General features: G+C 46.2%; 1 protein-coding gene across 1 annotated transcript in view; it reads right to left on the bottom strand.

Annotated features, from left to right (window-relative positions):
• Positions 1 to 15,631, bottom strand: part of LOC128755200 (nuclear receptor-binding protein 2-like) — a 31,558-nt gene extending 15,927 nt beyond the window's left edge. Inside the window, exon 1 of the mRNA XM_053858305.1 lies at positions 15,144 to 15,631. Within this exon, the coding sequence (XP_053714280.1) occupies positions 15,144 to 15,263 (120 nt within the window). The 5' untranslated portion in view covers positions 15,264 to 15,631. The remainder of the gene's footprint in view (positions 1 to 15,143) is intronic.
• Between the last annotated feature and the right edge of the window lie 5,239 nt (positions 15,632 to 20,870).

Genomic DNA, 20,870 nt, shown 5'->3' with positions numbered 1-20,870 from the left:
CGACCTGAGTGTGAAGATGAGTGTGGGATACACAGTTGCTGTGGCGAGGTCAGAGCTTACTTGAGCTCAAACAGAGTGACCACCTTGTTTGAGGCGACTAAAACATCACTATAAAGTTTGTGTTCTGGATGAAGCCTCAGTCTTAGACATGGTTGTGCTCGCATGTTACTGCCGAGGGAGAGGACTGTAGCGCCACAACTCATGGCAGCTGAAAACTCAAAACAAGGTCCAGTGTTGCGTTCAAAGACCCCTGTAAACTCAGACTCTCAGGCGTCTAACAAAGACCTCGTTCCTCTAAAGGTTGATCCAAAATGGTTTCGTTTCAGCTCTGTCAATCAAGCGTCCAAAAATAATCCCGTTCAGAAGGCTGACTACGGTTTGCTTTTCCGAACACACACCCTCCATCACTCAAAGCGGGTCTTTGTCGAACATTCATGTTCAGGTCACTCCGGGGTCGTTTGATCTGCGTGCCGAGGGTGTTCCTGCGTCGCCACATCAGACAGACGAGATACAGACTCTTTGAACGGCCTGACTTGTTGTTCACTACTGAGCCGACAAGGACGACGACTTCCACTCTGAAACACTGAATAATATGAAAAAACAATGGCGAAAGAACCACCGCATAAAACGTTTGAGTCTCATCCACCAACTCGCCTTCTATGAATATGAAGCTCGAACAAAGGGTCAGCACCTTCAACATAGTCTGTGTTTTGCCATTGAAAGTGAAGGTCTGGTGCGCAGTTCCTCGTCCACCATGACCAACAGTCAATCGCACTATTGATTATTAGTTTGCTGCCTGTGATGGAGAGGTTAGCCTGACTTGTGTGAATGAACTCCAAGAGACCGCTGACAAAATTCTAACAACCCACTCCACTGTTCTCAAAGCGCAGAGAAAAATCCGGCAACACAATCCTCCACTTTCAGCTGGTGACTGAGAGGGGGAATTTCTGGCATTTGCAGAATTGGCGACAATAAAAACATTTTCTTTTAAATGATGAGAAGTAGACTAAACTTAGCCGCCCTCACGCGGTCCGTCTCTTCATATGTCCAGTAGGAATGCGTGACTTGAGTTCCACGAGCAACGAGTCCAGTCATGATACTGCTACTTTCTGCCATGTTCAACTCCACTGCCATGATGTGTTTCCTGTTTGTTTCGATGTTTCTTCTTCAATTTAATACATTTGATCACATGAGATTTCATTTTTAAACAGAAATCTTCTGAAGCTGAAGCAGAGCTCCACACTCCTTTGTACGTAGCGAAAACCCTGCCAGATCAAGTGATTAATAATAAATACTAATCATAATAATAAAAGAGAAAAAAGGTTGTCTGACGTACATTTGACAATGTCGCAATGTTGTTCTACATTAGAAAACTCCTTTGGGGTACTTTTCATAACACTCTATGAGGACTGCCTGCTGTTCAATATTTCCAAATGGTTCTTCAAAGTGTGTGGACAGCGATGACGCCACTTGTGGTCACGTCAAGTGAAGAACCACGGTCCTGACCTGGGACCTCAGTGGGGACACACCAGATAGCTGGCCACACCGTTTCATGCATGTGGCAATGAAAGGCAGTTCACGACAGCTCGGGCTTGTCTGGACAGAATCAACGAGAGGACGAGGTGTCTAGCGAGGTGCTACTAAATGGATAAGAGTGAGTCCACTTCAGAGTCACTCGTGGACTAGGGTGGGGGCGAAGGTGTGTGTGGTCGGCTACTGTAGCCGGAACAGTTGACAGACCTCATGCTGGTCCTGAAAAACATGTCATGGCAGATCAAGTACGGTCCGCAAACTTCACAGCGCGGAGCGATACCTCACAGGGTTTGTTGGCTTGTCAGTCCATCGGCACATGATCGGTGTCCCAAAAGTGACACCAAGACGGTAGAGCTTCGTTTCTGTTAAACACTACACTAGAAGACAAACATGTTTTCCATTTCGTGCCCGAGTATGAATCTCTCTGAATGTTTGAATCCCAGTGCGGGGCGTCGCTCGATCTCTGCGGGGCACCCGAGGGTCACATGGCCCGGCGGCTCTTGTGTCATCTTTAATCAAGCTGGTTTTCCAGGGAACAAAAGAAGGTCGAGTCTCGTCTGACACACACAGAGAAGCAACAGACACAAGAATGTGTTTGTGCCGGAAATGAATTTTTAGAATCCCCACTCTGGATGGTGCGACGACGATGAGACCAAGAAAACCTGACCTGGATGATCTCGGGTCACAATGACGTCAGCTGATTCACGATGAACTGGGACGACCCTGTTGTAATTCCTTAAATCACCCCACGAGTCTGAACTGGAAGACTGTGCAGCAACTATTTGCTCCAGGAGAAATTGTTTCACGGCAACTTTAGCACTGTAATCACAAAACCAGAATTGTGAAATGGGTCGGCTCTAGGAAACTTGGCGGATCTCGGGGTTTGGTTTTCAAAGGGAGAGTCATCTGGCCGTGAAAACAGACCAAACCGAGAAGCGGCCTCCAAAACTTCAGTAAATCAGAAGCTAAAAAGCACTTCCTGCGTCTCCTTCCAAGCAGGACTTGGAAGCGACACAAGTTTGGACGAGTCTCAATGTCCAGACCTCAGGCAGTTTGGGGTTTTCCCACGGGTTTAAAAAGGTGACTGGTTTCCATTCGCTGCAACGGACAGAGACAGGAAAACTTGTGGAAGCAGGAAAACTTGAAGCAAACAAGCGGGTTTTCATAAACATTTCCTAGAATACCAGCGGCCGTTCGACGGACTTGTGAAAGATGTGTTTGTGTTGGACTCGAATCTGGCCGAGTGTGTTCTGCTTAACGGGGTCTGGCAGGTCCGCCCGCCTGTTAAAGCTCCATAAAGTGGGGTCGCCGGTACCCAAACCCTGCTTGTAAATCCAAACACAGCTCACTTCACTGCCACGGTGAACCCACACGAGGCCCCTCCCGTCCACTGTGGGGAGGAGAAGGAGGTGACTCGGGGCAAACGCTGCTTTAGAGGTTTGTTGCCGTTACTGCTGCAGCAGAAGGAAAACAAGCGACGAGGTGCTACCAGCTGAAGGGAGCAGATACGAATCTGCCGAGCCGCTCCCAGGATGGCGGGAAGCGCTGCTACAGCACGTGCCCCGACACAAAGCCTGCTGGCAGACTTCCACCGAGACAGTGAGCGGATTTTGGCGGTTACATAAGAACAGCTCTGTCGCAGTGTCTAGAAAGGAGCGAGTGGGTGACCTGTCACCTGTCAGATCACTGAGGAATCAGACAAGTTTAATGTCACACACCAACCTCACCTTCGAACGACACCACACCGATGGACAACGTGATTGTCACTGACCATTCTGAGGCTGCTCTGTGACTTTTCGCCAAATGTCAAACCAAAATATCACCAGCACATCAAGGCACACGCAAGCAACCAGGACGTGGTTGCTGTTTTTAAAAAACAGTCACAGTCAAGTTCCCAACTTTCATTTTATCTCTTTCCTGTTTAACTTTATTCCTGACCTCCTCTCACTGGTCCTCAAGCCACCTATCTTCACCTGGAGAAGCAGAGGTTCTCCTCTGGGTCTCTCCTGGATGATTGACCTTCTCTATCCAACAGAGTCCAGGCAGGGAACCTCTAGTTCCCTGGGTCACTCACCACAGGTGAGAGGAGAGTCAGTGGCTCAGTTCTTTCTTCCTCCCCTCACAAGGTGTCCATCCACCTGCACAAGACATATATATCTTCTGAATCATGGTCAGTGATCTTCCATCATCTAGTCTGGATGTCTCCCTGATGGAGTGGGGGAACTAAAGGGGAGGTCTCAGGGGAAACCCTGGATATGCTCATGCTCATTTGACATGGGAAAACCTTCCCACGGCGGAGCTGCAGGAGGTGTTGGCGACTGCCGCTCCCGCAGCGTGACCTCTGACAGGCAGAGAAAGGATGGGCGTTCTACCAAGAATGACCCAAGTGGACTTGTGAAACGGAAGGTGTACTGTACTGTGAAGTTGCAGGAAAAGGTGTGAAGTCATGCAAACTTCACATTTTTGTAGAACTCACACCGGAAGCCAAAATTTGAAACGCCATCCAAAACAAGGGAACAACGGACGACACGCCAACAGCGCTCCTATGGTGTGTCGACCAATCAAATGAGACTTTCACCTGAAAACAAATATGGCACGGTCCGAAGGCACAAGAAACGGTAAATACCGCTCCACAGTAACAATGTCAAATTACCTGGGAGAAACTCCCCTTTCATGGAAACCTACACCTAGGCAACTAGCTTCGGGCCCCATGACGTCCAGACGCACCTTGATTCATAGTCTCACAGCCAGAACACCTTCATCATCAACACGCAGGTGTTGTGCTTGTGTTGAATTTCATTGAACTATTTAAAGCTGTTGTGGGCCACATTTCATGTTTAGGCGTGCCAGACTTGGCCCACGGGCCTTGAGTTGGACACTTGCGGTCTGACTGCGCTGTAAACCGACTCTGTGCTTGATGGGTGATGGAAGGCACCAATAGACAGTCATGACTTGTGAAGCCAACTCCAGTGAAAGATTATATTTGAGGAATTGACCTTTGAGCATCTCAGAACAACGGCAGAACTCATCCTCCACAGTGGAAACAACCCTTCATTTCTATCTAGACCACAACATTTCAATCGACCATGAGACTCGGACAAGCATTCTTCCCGTCTCCTTTCGGGTCAGCAGGGATGAGTCAACATCCCGCGCGCGCACACTCCTACTGTACATCGACATCAGCGCACACAGAGGTCGGGAGCTTCTCTAACAATGACCGGCACACGAGCACTCAGACTGTTGCGTCACCATGTCTGCAGTGGAGGCAGCACACGAGGGGAGGAAGACCTTCCAGCCGTCGCTTCGGAGCGGGTCAGGCTCACGTTACAGAACCCTCAGCATCAGCTCAGACTTCCACATTAAGAGGATGCGGCAGCATCGATCCACTCACTCTGCGTTCACACTCAGGCTGCGTCCAGATCGATGCACACCGTTTAGTGAGAAGGGCTTGTGACCTTGCGGGGGCAGAGCCGGAGCTACACCTCACTAACAGTCTCAAAGTTTAGATTCTGGTGCCAGTGTTTCTGCAGCGAGAGGATACTAGCACCGTGGTGACTTGACACCATTGGAGATGACTTACTGAGATGGAAATGAATTCATAAATGAAATAAATTCCACACAAACATTCACCACACTGAACAGAAAAACTATGAAACCACAACAGCACATTAGCAATTACAACAGCCTCTGATTTCACTATATTTTACGCCCTGAAACAGCCACCTACTATTCAGTTCAAACATTTCTGTTCAGCCCGAGGAAAAAAAAGTGTATGATTGTTTGTGAATGGCAAAGTTTAGTCCAGCAAAACTGAATTCCAAAAAGTAGGAGGGGAAAAAGTCCTGCTTGTTTATCAATGAAAAACTTAAAAAAAAACGTTTAAATGGGACGCATTCAGGAAGATGGCCATGGAAAGCAAACGGAAACTGGAAGTTCATTTTTAAAGTAAAAATTTTTTTCTTTTGTGAAGCTTTTTTTAAATGGTGGTGGTGGGAAAAGTTCTAAACAGTAGACAGCTTTTTTAGGACGAGGAAAACGTTGCCAGAAAGCGAGACGGAAAGAAAGAAATAGGTTGGTGGTCGAAAGGTAATATAATGGCTCTTTCATTCGATCATAAACAAGGCAAAAAAGTGAAATATTCTAAGATACGAAGGATGCTTTACAAAGCAGCTACATTTGGCACTGCACCTATGGAGTTACTGACGTGTGTCTCTGAGGATGCACAGCGCGAGGACAAGACGCAGGCGAGTCCAGACGTGCGTCAACATGAGGCCACAGGACGATGGTTAAATGTCATGTCGCTCTGGCGCCGACAGTCGAGGGACCGGAAGGTGATCCAAGGACAGCGCGGCTTGTTCACAGAAAACTCGTACACATTTCTGTCATCAGTAGGGTCATGACCCCGATGACACCATCAGCACCAGAACCTCTTTTGTCACACGGGTGACTCAGACGGAACCATCGTGTCAGGCTGCGAAGGTTCGGTCCAGAGAGCCGACATGTCTGAGCGTGGGCTTGAAGCCGCGAGGTCATGTGACGTGAGTGAGTGCGACAGCTCCTGCTCAAAGGCACGTCGGCAGTTCCTAGAGCAGGGAGGGAGCTCCGTTTACACACAGCTGGAGCGGAGAAGAGTCTGGACGTCCCGGCGGACCTGCTGACCCCGAGTGCTCCCCCTGGCCTGACCCGCCTCTGGTTACATAAGCAGCGGACTGATCACATGACCCCTCAAGTCAGAGTTCACAGGTCAAATAATCCAAGTTCTTGTTCAGGTTACCATCCCGATCTGATTTTTTTTCCCAGTTCCATCTTTGGGTGAGTGAAAGATCACTTTCCCTCAGAAACGCCTCCATGAGAGAACGGCCCTGTGACTCATTTGCAGTGGAAAAAACAAAGAAACACAAAGGACATTCAGTGTTTCTATGCCACTTCTATGTGACTCTACCTACGCAGGGTCTGAAAGTCAGCTGACCGTCAGACCCACCCACCACGTCACGTCCGCACGACAATGTCAACAGTCATCTACAGCACACTCAAGCAAGTGTGTGGACCAATTTGGAATTCATATGAGGTCAAAATGTGTCATGGACGAGTCACAACACAGCCTCATTCACCACTAAAGAAACCACCTCTCTGCTGCATACGCAGCCTTTGAATCGAGACCTCAAGCCAAGGCTAATGCTAATGCTAGCAGGACCAAAGAGCCAGCGTCCCACTGCTAGCGCTTAGCTTTGAAAGACGTTTGGTGAAACGACAGAAATACTTTTGTTTACAAACAATAACCAGCCATTAATGTGCAAGCGCCCTCATAGATCTTGTTACTGGCCGCTGAAAACTTGAAGAGAATGCTTGTCTACTTCCTACTCTACATTTTACTTTGCTGCACTGATGGTCATCTTTCAGATTGATATCGCAACATTAAACTGTCGACAAAGCTGCTGCAACTGGGCCGTTTTACCACAACTCCGGGCACTTTTCAATATAGTTTCCATGTATTTGTCAGTTTTATGGTCACCTTAAAAACCTTTGTAAAAGCAAAAAAAAAAAAAAAACTTACTTAACAGAAACTGCTTTCCCATTAAAAAAGATTGAAACATTGAAAGCGTTTACTGTCTGACAGTTAAAAAAAAAAAAAAAAAAAAAAAAAATCGATACATTTTTAAAAAGGTTTCTACTGCGGTGCAATGCTGCCTCTTAGTCTTAGTTTAAGGCTTAATATAATTTTTTTTTTAAAGTCGTTTATTACGATTTTTATTTGATTGTATATTTTATTATATTTGTTTTAAAGTAAACCAATGATGAGGAGGTGGGCGGAGTCAGAGCTGCACTGGAGGCAGAGCCATGCCCAGTGTGGCGCAACAGTGACTCTCGTGACCTCTTGACCTCAGGCGGGGGGTGACTTTATAAAGCAACAACGTCCAAACGGAGCATCGACATGATACGTGATGGAGAGGAGCACTTCAAGGTTTGACGCATGCATCAGTCAGGAAGTTGCTCATGAGATGCTCGTTTTTGCGTCACCCCCCCGTGAGTCACATGACACTGGAGTCTTCTCAGGCTGAGCTTCGATCACACCCTGTAACTCAGATGTCCCAACTCCAGAGAAGGTGCCATTGGCCGGGCCACAGCAGGGGTCATGAAAACCTCCTGTTGTGGAGTGTTGCCTCAGAGCCGCGGTGAGGTTGTATCTAATCTCATCGCTGTTGTTTCAGATGTTTTTCAGCACAATCTTGCTCCTGATAATCTGCAGATTCTGTGCTGACGCAGGGCCACTCGGGGAGCTGATCATTTGTCAGGGAGTGTCGGCAGTAAAACACAACACCCAGGTACATCGCTCGGCGTCTCCGCTCTATAAACCTGTCAGAGTTCCCGCCGCTGGGCCAGTGGCGCTGACAGACGGAGGCGTCGCCTTCAACACTCAGAAACATATTTCTTAATGTCCAAATCTGGGCGGAGCTTAAGCTGTGTTATAACTCACGCAGTTTATGGCTGAAACTAAACTCTTTGAACTGGGTTGCGACATCACAGGGTTGCGTTGACTCGAGCTTGAGCCACAGTTGGAACCTCAATCCATAATGATTGTTGTTGTGACACGAGGAGCAAAAATAAAAGATTAGCGCGCTCAGTGTGGGTCTCTGTTAACCACATGAGTCACATTCAGGTCACACTTGACTCGACACAACACAACTTTGGAGTCATAGAAAAGAACACGTTCTTCAACATCCAACACGTGCACTCCATCGCCACAGTAACACAACGTGCATCATCCCATCAACACAACGCACAAACACACCTGCAGCACCACAGCGGCACACACACATGCCAAATGGCACCATCCTTCAAAGACACTTTAAAATGACGCCAAGCACCTAGAGTCAAGTTACAACACACACTGCAGAAGTAAACCTGTCTCCATCAGACTTTGAAATTGATGGTGTTGATACGTTTGCTTTTTAACCCCCTAACTTACTACATTGAAAATCATTTAGAAAATCAGCGTGAAAATAATCATTGTAAAACAACACTTATGTATTAAAAAATAAATAGATAAAAAAATGTTTTTTTTAAAAGCAGTGTAAAAAATTCATTGCAAATAAATATGGTTAATTCATCTTCCTTTCATATTGAACCTTTAGAAAATCAGTGTAAAACAACACTGACATTTTAAAAATAACAACTAATAAAAATAAATTCCAGCGTAAAAAATTCGGCGCAAACTGATTTTTGTTTTTCTTTTTTTTTTTTCAATTAAAATGAGCGAAAAAAAATCTGTGTCAATAAATTAAGGCGGGAAAATACTCAATGATAGTAATTCAACATCATATCACCTCATGCAAGACTGGTGAGACAGGTTTGCTTCCACAACAAACCAACATCAATAATAGTCACTTCAGTCTTAGGTCCAAGTGTTTACCTACTTTGGCCTTACTACACAAACGCACACTCTTGCATCACATCTACACACGCTCTGATCAACACATCAATGCACAATACATTGTCGCACTTTAATTTAAAACCCCACTTCAGGTTCATATAATCCCACAAACACCTGGATACTGTTGCGCATCACTGCATCACACGAAAAATGAGTGGACAAATCATGACGACAGAAGTTGCTGTCAAGTTGCCCATGAGCAAGGCCGTTTCACGTGAAACCGCAGTGTCACTCAACTGACTGTCAGACAAACAATGAGCGAGGAGCAAATGTGGCGCTCATCTGGAGCTGAGACCGTCATCCTTCATTACCAGTAAAGACTTGTGAAAGTCCGCTGAGCCAACAGGTGGATCAAAGCAGCTCTGGGGAAAGGGAAGTGAGAAGCCCTGCAGCTGGGGGTTTAGCCTTAGAGACCCGCCTCGGGGCAGACGGGCTGCAACTTGATGTGGGATTAGGAAACGCTGATGGTTCCTCAAAACCGCCTCCACCAGGCAGCAGATTTACCGGCGTAGTCCGATGATGAGGATGCTGACCTTCACTTCTGCTGTCATGAATTAACCTGCCAACCCTGGATCACAAGGAGACGTCTCTGTCAGGTGTCAACTGAAGGTGAAGCAACAATCAGACCGACACACGTCGAGGTCTGCAAGACTCTGCTCGTCTGGAACAAAGGACAGTTTCACCTGGCGGCATCATCGACCACACACAGAAACACAGAAACAGTATCCTGAGGTGACTTTTGAAGCAAAAGAAAGCATCGGCGACACGAACTTGAAGACCCTGACAGACTCGTCTTTACTTTGACTGTCCTCAGGCAAGCGATGATGAATGTGCTCCAACAGTCGTGAAGCTTAACAGCTGCTCTCGAGCCTCTAGCCCCGAAACCCTGTGTTCAGCTCCACAGCGGCAGGTCCTCTGCATTCAAAAGAAAAAGTGAAGACGCTGTAGCGACAAGGGTAGCTCATCTCAGACGCATTCTGGGAAATGTGGTCTTAGCCAGGGTTCCCCCCTGGACTTTAGCACACAGCAAGGGACCTGCTGCCGTTCGGGTGGGTGGGGCTCCTGTTTCGTTGATATGTCATCAAGTGTGACTGGGAATGACAGCGGTATCACATCATCAGAGCAGGAAGATTCCGGGGTTGTCAGTGGCAGAGGGCTGCGCCTGCGGATCCAACAGGGATTGCCACACTGTGCTGTAGTGCAACGCCCATGCACCTGGCTGGGTAGTGGGTAAGGTCTGCTCCTTATGCTTCTGATGCATTTGGGAACCTTGGGTCGGCACCTCTTCAGCACAGTACCGCAGAGAAACCATGGATTCCATTGGGATTCAGCCGCTTCCTAACCTTGTACATAATGGTGTCGGAGTTATGGTTTGGTTATTATTCTTGTTTCTGCTAAGAGAGGAGATGCCGTTGTTTTGGGTACCGTGTTTCCGAACAGAACATCAGACACTACATTAATGATAAACTGTAGGGGGGAACCCTGAGAGAAACCACATGGTTGCTCCAGAGGTGCAGCACTAAAAACAACAATCCCCGGGACACTCAAAGGTCCTATCAAGCCTCCATATATTGCAGCACCTACAGAGGGCTGGAGGCCATGACAAGCCAGGCCTGGGACCTACACAGCATCATGGTGTATGAGCGCAGGGTTTTGGTTTTGGCTTTGTTATCATCTTGAAGGGAGCAGGTGCCCCTCCTTCTTTCACGCAGAGACGACATATGCCAGGAATTTTAGTTCACACAGGAGCGCACAAAGAAGCACAGACCCTTCACTTCCACAACAGTGTGCAGAATATTTGTGTCTCGCTGCAGAGCAAAGAGACTTGCTGCGGCGCGAGCACCTGAGCCAAGATCACCAGGGGGCGAGAAACACCGCCCAAACTGGTCTATAAAAAAAACGTTTCGAGGAATAACCGGGAGGGATGAATCCTGGCGGTGCTGTTTCACCCCACAGACTGGGGTCACAAACGGTTTCCAACAGAAGGTGAGAAAGAGGGAGCCAAAACCAGAGAGAATATTCCGAGAGGGTTATTCTGAGAGAGCTGTCGACTCAATCGGACAGGGGTCACGGAGAACTGTTAGTTAAGACGGCAGCGCCACAGAAATAGAAGAGAGTCAGAGCAGAGCCGTCAGACTTGCGGTCATGTAGTGGTCGTGTTTAGCGCAGCCATGATGAGTTCATTCATTCACGGTCAAAGTTGATGCCTGGTTTTTCCAAGGGTCTATGGATCGCTCTTTACAGACCTTTTCCCCGCTGTGGTTCTTTGTTCCACAGGGTCAGGCTGTTTTTGTGATGGGCGTTGCCCCCCTCCCCTCCCCAGGGTCCAGTGGTTTTCATTTCTACGGATTTTCTCAAGATTTTTAGGATATCAGTGAATCACTTTGAAGAGTTGGCTTCTTTTGTGAGGGTCACAGTGGGCAGACTTGCACCAGTGGAGCAGGAGTTACATTATGACCCCCTCAAGACTGACCAACCTTTTGATTTAGGTATTTAGTTATTGATGGTCAAGACTAAAGCGTATTTTCTAGACTCAAAGTTGTAGTCACTTTGAGGTCAAAATTTTAATTCGATACCAACATGCAAAAAATACGATACCAGCTTCACTCGGTCCGTACTGTACATACACGTTGAAGGCGACCGCTGGCCGTCAGAGGTGCAGTGAGGACACGATGCTTCAGTTTATCTATAAACCACGGAGTTAGATTTGTGTGTGGCGACGGTTGGATGTTCAGCAGAGTAGTTTTCTAGTTTATACTGGTCAAGTACAAGTAAATACCGAAGACAGTTATGATGAAGTAGGGAACTTAAAGTGCATGTTTATTATTTTGTGTGGTGTCGACTCAGTATTGAAAATCATGGAAATGGCTGGAATCAGCGCCTGAAACTTTGGTATCGTGACAACCCCAGTCCTTGACAACAATTCCCCCAGTGGTTTGGCTGAGCGTTGCTGCTGCTGTCAGTGACGTTATCAACATCAAAAATCTGTGTATCTCTACAACAAAACCGACAGATGCTAAGCAGCAAATGATGCGGGCGGTTATCTTTCAGCACTTGTTTAAAGGTTTCTGTCTCGCACAGCCAGAGACAAAGCCACCACAAGAATGTCACTGTTTTCTAACTTCTGTTCCAATGGCAGTGGACGCGAGCTCGCAGGAGGAAACCTGAGCAACAACTGGCGTGGCAGCGAATTGTCTAATTATAGAGAAAAGGAAGCAGCCAGAGCACGGCGAGGCTTCAGAGCCGCAACATCTTATTCCTGGAAGGACGAGCGGCGATTATGTCAGAACAACCGGGGCTGTCAACACCAGCAGCTACTTTTGGAAACGCATTTGAGAGGCCGCATCAGAAAACACTGGCTGCTTCACTACCTGGCGTCCAGAGAGCGCCGCGGATGCTCGAGGCAAGAAGTCGATTTAAGGATACGAGAGAATTCCAGCTCTGTGGAGAAACCGGGTCACGTCATGTGACGACTGGCTGCAGTTTATTTTAATGCCTGAGTGGAATAACAAATATGGCAGCGCCTGAACTTTCACCTACTGGTTTATTTACTGAGCGAGCACTGGAAGCGAGCGCACGTCTCTCTCTCTCACACACACACACACCACCTGGATAATATTTCCTTTGTGTACAGCGGTGAGTGGCTCAGGAGCAGGTTGAAAACGATCATTGCTTTTTATCTGTGCAGGCGTGTTCTGGCCTTTGACTGACAGCTGCTGAACGTCTTCAGCGACAGAGAACACTGGCTAAGCTGCGCGGTTTGGGGAGACGTCAGTTAAGATCTTTTACTTCATCAGCGACAGCTCCAGACGTCACGTGTTGGATGACCACATTTCAGTATATGAGAATAATTTGTTTAGATGAGAACATTTTATTGGATTTTTTTAAAATCATTCTAAATGATAAATAAATATATATTGAATATATTGAAAAATAAATATTCATGTAATATTATACTAATATAAAATCATAAAGAATCAAATAAATGACTATATTTACTATTTTATTTATTAATATTTCTTAGTAGTTGTATTAGATGTTTCTGAACTAAACTTCTACATCAATAAAATAATCAGTTAATGTAATAAAATAGGGAAAAAAGAATAGTCTTAAACAATAAAATGAAATATTAAATAAAAAGTAAATACATGTCACTGCAGAATAATAAATACAATGGACATTCCGACCAATATTTTTTCACATGTGGAAAAAATGAATGAATAAAATCCAACAAGATAAACTATCATTTTTTAAATAAATAAAAAACTAATCTGGTGACCAGACACAAATATAAATAATTGTTATTTTGTAGAAATATAAAAATTTAATTTACAAATTGTTCTGTGTTACCAGATTATTTCTGAATGAGAGAAGCTGAAAAACAGTCAAATAATTTAGAGAAATATTGAATATCAATAATACAACTAGAGGACAAAGACATAAAAGTGGATACAATAATATATTTTTCTATATTATTTTGTGTTTAAAACACATTACAAAACACCCTTCATTGCCATGAGCTGGAAATGGAGAACATGAAGGGGAGCGTGTGCAGCACAGGTCCAAGTCAGATGACAGGAACCACGTCCCCAGACCCAGGTGCAGATCCTGATCCCGGGCAACATGATACCACCACATCATAATGCAATCAGGCCGCGCACACACACACACGACAAAAATAAAGGAGCAAAGGTCGCAACATGGCTGCGGCGAGGAGAAGCAGACAGATGGTGAGAAATGGAGGGGAGACAGGCACGTGTGAGACGGCGCGTGCTGCCGACAGATAAACTTGAATTCTGCTCTCTATCGGAGCCGATGGAGAGGCGACGCCCACCTCCTCACAATAGCAGATAACACAGGAGACAGAGTTAAAGGCTGCTCCGGTTCCCATGGTTTCATGTCGGGAACGTCGAGCCGTACACCGTGTCCTGCCTGCCGAAGGATAAATAACATCCCAGACGGGATCACGTCTCCCCGCTCCTCAGTGGTGGGAGAGAGGTTGTGCTTCTCCACCAGGACTCAAGGAATTAGACATCTACACGTTCAGGCTTTATACGGAAAATAAAAGACATTTCCACTGTTCCTCATCGGAGTCATCATTATCATATTATTAATAAATATGCAGCACATTGATTCACAATTCTAACCGCAACACTTCAAGAATGGTCTAATCTTATTTTACAGTCAATTCAATGGGGGTTTGGGCATGATTTTGAAATAGTTCTATATAAAACAGAATGAAACCATCGTTGCTAAATAATTCGTGTCAAGTTAATGCTATCATATTTTATTTATAGAGTGAAAGATTATTGCATCATTTTTTCATGACAGTGCAACATGTCAAGAACATCATTTTCCACAGTTGAAAGGAGTTCATTCAGTTTCAAAGGGGACGCTGAATAAATATTTTGTTTTAAAAAAACGCTTACTCCATAATAGCTGAGAAACAAAACAGCGGGGTGATGAATACGTGCTGCACTAAATCATGTGAGGCGCCTATATTCCAGTATATATGTGGATGTTACCAGAATCACACCATGTTCCTTCCATTATACTTTCAATATTTACGACGTAAAGAACGCTGCATCAAAAGATGATGTCAAATACGGGTTTCAAACGAGTCGACGGTCATTTTTAAGGACATTTTTAATGACTTTCACTGAATATTCGGGTCAGAGCGATTGTTATGCTAATTTGCTAACCGGAAATAGCATGTCGATTTAATTTCACAATAAAAGCGTGTTGACTTCTCACAGGAAATGAAGCGTTTTTAATCATTGGTACTCGGACTCTGCGCTATCACCGGCTGAAACGAACATTTGAAGTGATATTCCAGTGCAGAATGTAGCATTCTGCCGCACCAGTGTGAGCACTAACGGGTGCTCCTGCCATTCAAGGACGATCAAAGGAATTCACTGTGGTAACTTTGCTAAGCGACAGCGTCAATATGAGCATGCGTTATGACAGTGACTCGCCAGCGACATCTGCACAGCGGAAGGAAACGATCTTTTATCTCCAAGTCCAAGCGCTGAGCCAGGTTTCGTCGGACACGCGCGTCTTTTAAGTCGATATGATGCGTGAATGCGAGCAGCGCAGTGTTGCGTTCAATGACGCGCCGTAAATCAATGTTTCCAGCTCCAAGTGCAGAACGCACGTTTCTAAAAACACACCCACCCACCTGCTCCTTTCTCTTCTGCCAGCGTCCGCACGGACTCTCCTCCAGGATCTCGCTCTCATCCTCGCTCTCCTCTTCTTTCCCCTCGGAGCCGGACTTTCTCTCCGGGACGGACATCGTCATTTTCCCGCCGAAGGACAGCAGGTTGTCTCCCCTCCGTCGCCCGTGTCTGTCTGCGCCTCGCTGCGGTGGATGGAGTCGGACCCGAACGCCACACCCCCTCGCCCCCCGCGAGAGGTTGCCGGAAGAAGTGACACGACACCGCGGACGAGGACGCACCAATGGCGGCTTTCCGAGCCTGGGGCGCGGGTGCGAGTGAAGGCGGACCGGCTCCGGGGCTGCGCGCGTCTCCTCCCGCAGTCAGAAGGTGGGTTGGCTCGCGACCGTCTCCCTCTCACGTCATGGCCGGTGTGTGGCTGAAGGCAGCGGGAGCGGAGATGAAGCTCAGTACCGTAAAGACGGCAGCAGCGGCGCACACCGTGTTGTCGCGGAGCCGGTCGCTACGGCAACTACGGCGCGGAGGAGTCGCTCCTCTCACCAGCTTTGTTAACGGCGTGAGGTCAGATCTGCGTCCTCAAGTCACGCTGTGTCCGTGGTCAGTGACGTCACCAAGGTGCAGCAGGTAGACTGTCATGGCCGCCAAAGCAACTTGAGACCAGGACTCTCCAGTCGCCAGGACTCCAGCGGCTCCAAGAGCGCATGTGTCAGTGGGACACTGTGGTCCCATGCATGCCGTTATTGTCCAAACACTTGATTTCCGATGCTGATAGAAACGATATATTTCACTCATTTCAACGTCATTTCATCACATCTTCTGTCGTGAAGTGAACACATGGTTTATTGCCACTGGGTTAAACGTGTCTGCTTCAACTCACGTCATTCAAAAAACACATTTCCGCTAATATTGTCAACACATTCTGTGATATTGGTTTCCAATATTGCGGGGAGAACCCGATACCAGTCACAATCATCATTTTAATATGAAATAAATGTCATATTAAAAGTAATAAATGTCATTTATTGGCACCTCGAGGACTTGAAGTTACACTAAGATCTGGAATATTATCTCTTGAAGTTACACTAAGATCTGGAATAATATCTCTTGAAGTTACACTAAGATCTGGAATAATATCTCTTGAAGTTACACCAAGATCTGGAATATTATCTCTTGAAGTTACACCAAGATCTGGAATATTGTTTCTTGAAGTTACACCAAGATCTGGAATATTATCTCTTGAAATTATACTAAGATCTGGAATATTATCTCTTGAAGTTACACTAAGATCTGGAATAATATCTCTTGAAGTTACACCAAGATCTGGAATATTGTTTCTTGAAGTTACACCAAGATCTGGAATATTATCTCTTGAAATTATACTAAGATCTGGAATATTATCTCTTGAAGTTACACTAAGATCTGGAATATTATCTCTTGAAATTACACTAAGATCTGGAATATTATCTCTTGAAGTTACACTAAGATCTGGAATATTATCTCTTGAAATTATACTAAGATCTGGAATATTATCTCTTGAAGTTACACTAAGATCTGGAATATTATCTCTTGAAATTATACTAAGATCTGGAATATTGTTTCTTGAAGTTACACTAAGATCTGGAATATTGTTTCTTGAAATTACACTAAGATCTGGATTATTATCTCTTGAAATTAAACTAAGATCTGGAATATTATCTGTTGATGTTACACTAAGATCTGGAATGTTATCTCTTGAAGTTACACTAAGATCTGGAATATTATCTCTTGAAGTTACACTAAGATCTGGAATAATATCTCTTGAAGTTACACTAAGATCTGGAATAATATCTCTTGAAGTTACACCAAGATCTGGAATATTATCTCTTGAAGTTACACCAAGATCTGGAATATTGTTTCTTGAAGTTACACCAAGATCTGGAATATTATCTCTTGAAATTATACTAAGATCTGGAATATTATCTCTTGAAGTTACACTAAGATCTGGAATAATATCTCTTGAAGTTACACCAAGATCTGGAATATTGTTTCTTGAAGTTACACCAAGATCTGGAATATTATCTCTTGAAATTATACTAAGATCTGGAATATTATCTCTTGAAGTTACACTAAGATCTGGAATATTATCTCTTGAAATTACACTAAGATCTGGAATATTATCTCTTGAAGTTACACTAAGATCTGGAATATTATCTCTTGAAATTATACTAAGATCTGGAATATTATCTCTTGAAGTTACACTAAGATCTGGAATATTATCTCTTGAAATTATACTAAGATCTGGAATATTGTTTCTTGAAGTTACACTAAGATCTGGAATATTGTTTCTTGAAATTACACTAAGATCTGGATTATTATCTCTTGAAATTAAACTAAGATCTGGAATATTATCTGTTGATGTTACACTAAGATCTGGAATGTTATCTCTTGAAGTTACACTAAGATCTGGAATATTATTTTTAATATTATTTAATATTGCTCCAAATGATTTTACTTTTACTTCAACTTCAACTGTTACTTGTGCAACTACAGTACCACCACCAAAACTACTACTACTACAGGACGGCTGCTTTCACCCCCACTACAACTACTTGCTGTACTGCTTTGCAAACTTCCGCTCACGACTACAGACAGTTTCACCGCTTTCACCATTGTCTACTTCTGTAACTACTCTTCGAGCAATACTTTTACTGTTAGAACACAGAATTCAACTCAACACCTGTTACCTTCTCAAGCGACCTACCTGATGAAATAATTGTTCAATAAATATATGAATCTATTCGTGTATCATTTTAGTTCCTTTAATCCCACTACTATGCCAAGTCCAAGTACTTCCATCAGAATTTATTGCCATGGTCTGTGGGGGTTCCACCAACTGGGAAAGTGCTTCGAAATGCTGTTAACAAATAAAATAAAATAAAACAAACAACAAGGCTGTTCACGAATTCAACAGTCTGAGGGCTGGAACTATTACCTCTGCTGGTAGTGTCACTATTATTATCCCTACTATAAATATTGCATCTCACTATTTCAGCTTCTGTTTATTCTGGCACCAGTGCCACTCGCAGTATCACTACTGACGGCGGTAGTTTGACTCCCTTTCTACTGTTGTTGATTCCATTACCACCATCACTGCAGATAAAAAGAAACACTATGATCACTACAGCTGGTGCTGTTTTGACTGTTTCTTCTACTACCACGAGAGTCACGACTTAACCATCATGACTCCTTATTTTAGTGACTTCTTCCTGACCTGATATTACGACTTTTAACTGTTAGAATTTCAACGTAACCGTCTTCTCCTCCAACTGCTTGAAGTACTGTCCTGTTACTACACTGCGCTCTGTCGTCAATCGCCGCTGAGGCGGACCGCAAGTCTGAGGCCGAGCAGCAGCGACACCTGCTGCTGTCAAGGCGCTATTACAGGTGTTGACCGTTGTTATGTCGTCACATTGAATTAAAACCAGGTTTCGAGGGACACCGTCACTGTATCTTTTGTTTATTAGATTTTTCGTTACATACTTTTATTTGGCACCTGAAAACGCATTTCTTGCGCATCGGTGACGTCATACCAGACAACAGAAGGACGTCGTCACAGGTCGTTAGTCGATGGTTAATGCAACATTCATGAGATTGTTCTCCACACAATACTGTTTTCAATTCCGCTGTTCAGTGGCTGTCGAAGCATTTCCGCCACCTAGTGGTCAGAAGTGAGGCTGCGCTTCAGCCCATGGAGACAGCCAGCAGAGTCGGCGCGCCGCTGTTGTAGTTGAGCTTCCTGCAGTGGTCCGTCCTGCTGCTCTTTATCTCCTGAGGAACAGTGAGTGGCGCATGAGACAGGGCTTGGACGGAGGCCCTCACCCCCGCGGCCCGCTCACCTCCGTCAGGCGCGGCCTCTGGATGCAGTGCACGTAGGGTTTCGGGGAGGCCTCCATCTGGTCGGCGCTCACCTTGTAGCAGACGGCGCAGTCCATCAGAGGCTGCCGGAGCAGGAAGATGACGTCACTGCTGGATGGCTCACCTCGCTCAGACGCCGCCGGGGAGACTCACCCTGTCGTTCCTGAAGGGGCAGCGCTCAGGCTCGGAGAAGGTGGTCCCTCGCGGGCATCTGGTGGGCTTCAGGTAGAAGTGGTGGAAGTAGTAGGTCACCCCGAATCCAGACTGTGGGGCCAAACAAGGGCAAAGGTTGAGCAGAAAATGATCCAAACTCAAGTGCCTCAAACTTGGAGACCACCCAACTTTGTAGACCAAAATCCTCCCTTCCCCCCCCCCCGAACTCAGATCCTGAGCCCGACCCCCACCAGAGCTACCAAAGACTGTCTTCTAGAAGACCACGATAAGAACCTCCCTTAGGTTCCTCCAAAGATTTATGGACGGCCCTGCCCTGTTGGAGGTTCCTCTGATGACGGGTCTTACTTTTGGTTCTTTTACTGGCCTGGTATCGGTTCTTACTCAGGTTCTCCTAAACACTAGCCGTGTAACGGGGCTCGTCACCTCTTGGGTCCTAAGAGCAAAGGGGGTTTTCAGTGAGAACATCACTAAGGAGGGGCCCCACAAGAAACAGTAAAGGGGGCACCATGGTCTCTGAAGTCATAAAGAGGACCTCAATGTCAACCTTGAGCTTCCTGAGGAAAATTCTTGGAGACCAGAAGGTACTCAACTGTGGACCAGCGCCAGAAGAACTGGTCCTTGGATTTCCAGTTGGATGCTAGACAAGTTCAGGGGCGCCTCAGAATGGACCTAAGACGCAGACCTCGGCAGAAGAAGACTGAACTGCAGAACATCTCTGGAGTTCAGGACGTGACCACCCAGAGGCTAGTCGCCACCTGATCCCTAATGGGTGTCCTGAGGAAGATACTCTGAGTGTGGAAGACCTGAGTCTGCCAGACTCCAAAGTCGACCTGGGAAGAGTCAGGTTGTCAAAACCAGACATCAGAAGTCATGACTTGGTGGTAAGACAGGTCGTCCCACAGAGGAGCAGTGAGAGGAACCCTCAACCTCAGGAGCATGGTCGGCCCGAGGAACCCCCGAGCCGCCGACAGTTCGGGTCAGAGAATCCAGCCTTGAGGTGGACGCCAGAGGAGAGTCTCCTGATGTTGACCCAGATTCTATGAATCTGCTGAGTCACGGCAGCAGGTCCGGAGCCTCTACTGTGTGACGCTGGAAGAGATCAGGGCAGACGAACATGAGGGTCTCCTACCGAGATGTCGGACTTCTTCAGCGTCCTCAGGAAGCGAAAGTGGTGCTGAACGCCCTCCAGAGAGTGCAGGTTCTCCAGGGCCAGGTCCACTCCCAGCTTGTAGGTGTCGGGCAGCTGGCTGTAGGGGTCCTGGGACCGGGCCGAGCCCAGCAGGGCGCCCACACACAGCAGCACAAGGACGGACCACATGTTCCTCGCAGAGATTCACCTCCACAAACAAGCCAGAACAAGACTCTCAGACGAACTGACCCTCCGACTGTTTACCGTCCTAGTTCCTGGAAAGCCACGCCCCCTGCGCGCCGGGCCCCCGGGGCCTGCAGATGCAAGCTTGTCAGAACAAAACACATTCTCTCGCTGGAGTTTTGCAACATTTGAGAGTCCAAGTTTCCGCCTCAGTTCCTCCACCGTGAGGGATCAGGGGCAGCGAGCCAAGTCGGGAATAACAAGCGTCGGGTCGCGAGGGTCAGCCTGGATTCGTGGGGGACCACGTCTGCAACTGTGAGTAACGCAGGCAGGGGACCAAACACGGATCCTT

This window comes from Synchiropus splendidus, chromosome 3 (assembly GCF_027744825.2).
Source record: "Synchiropus splendidus isolate RoL2022-P1 chromosome 3, RoL_Sspl_1.0, whole genome shotgun sequence".
NCBI classification, from domain to species: Eukaryota; Metazoa; Chordata; class Actinopteri; order Syngnathiformes; family Callionymidae; genus Synchiropus; species Synchiropus splendidus.
Note: the sequence above shows the minus strand (reverse complement) of the source record. Positions and strands in the feature narration are given on the sequence as shown.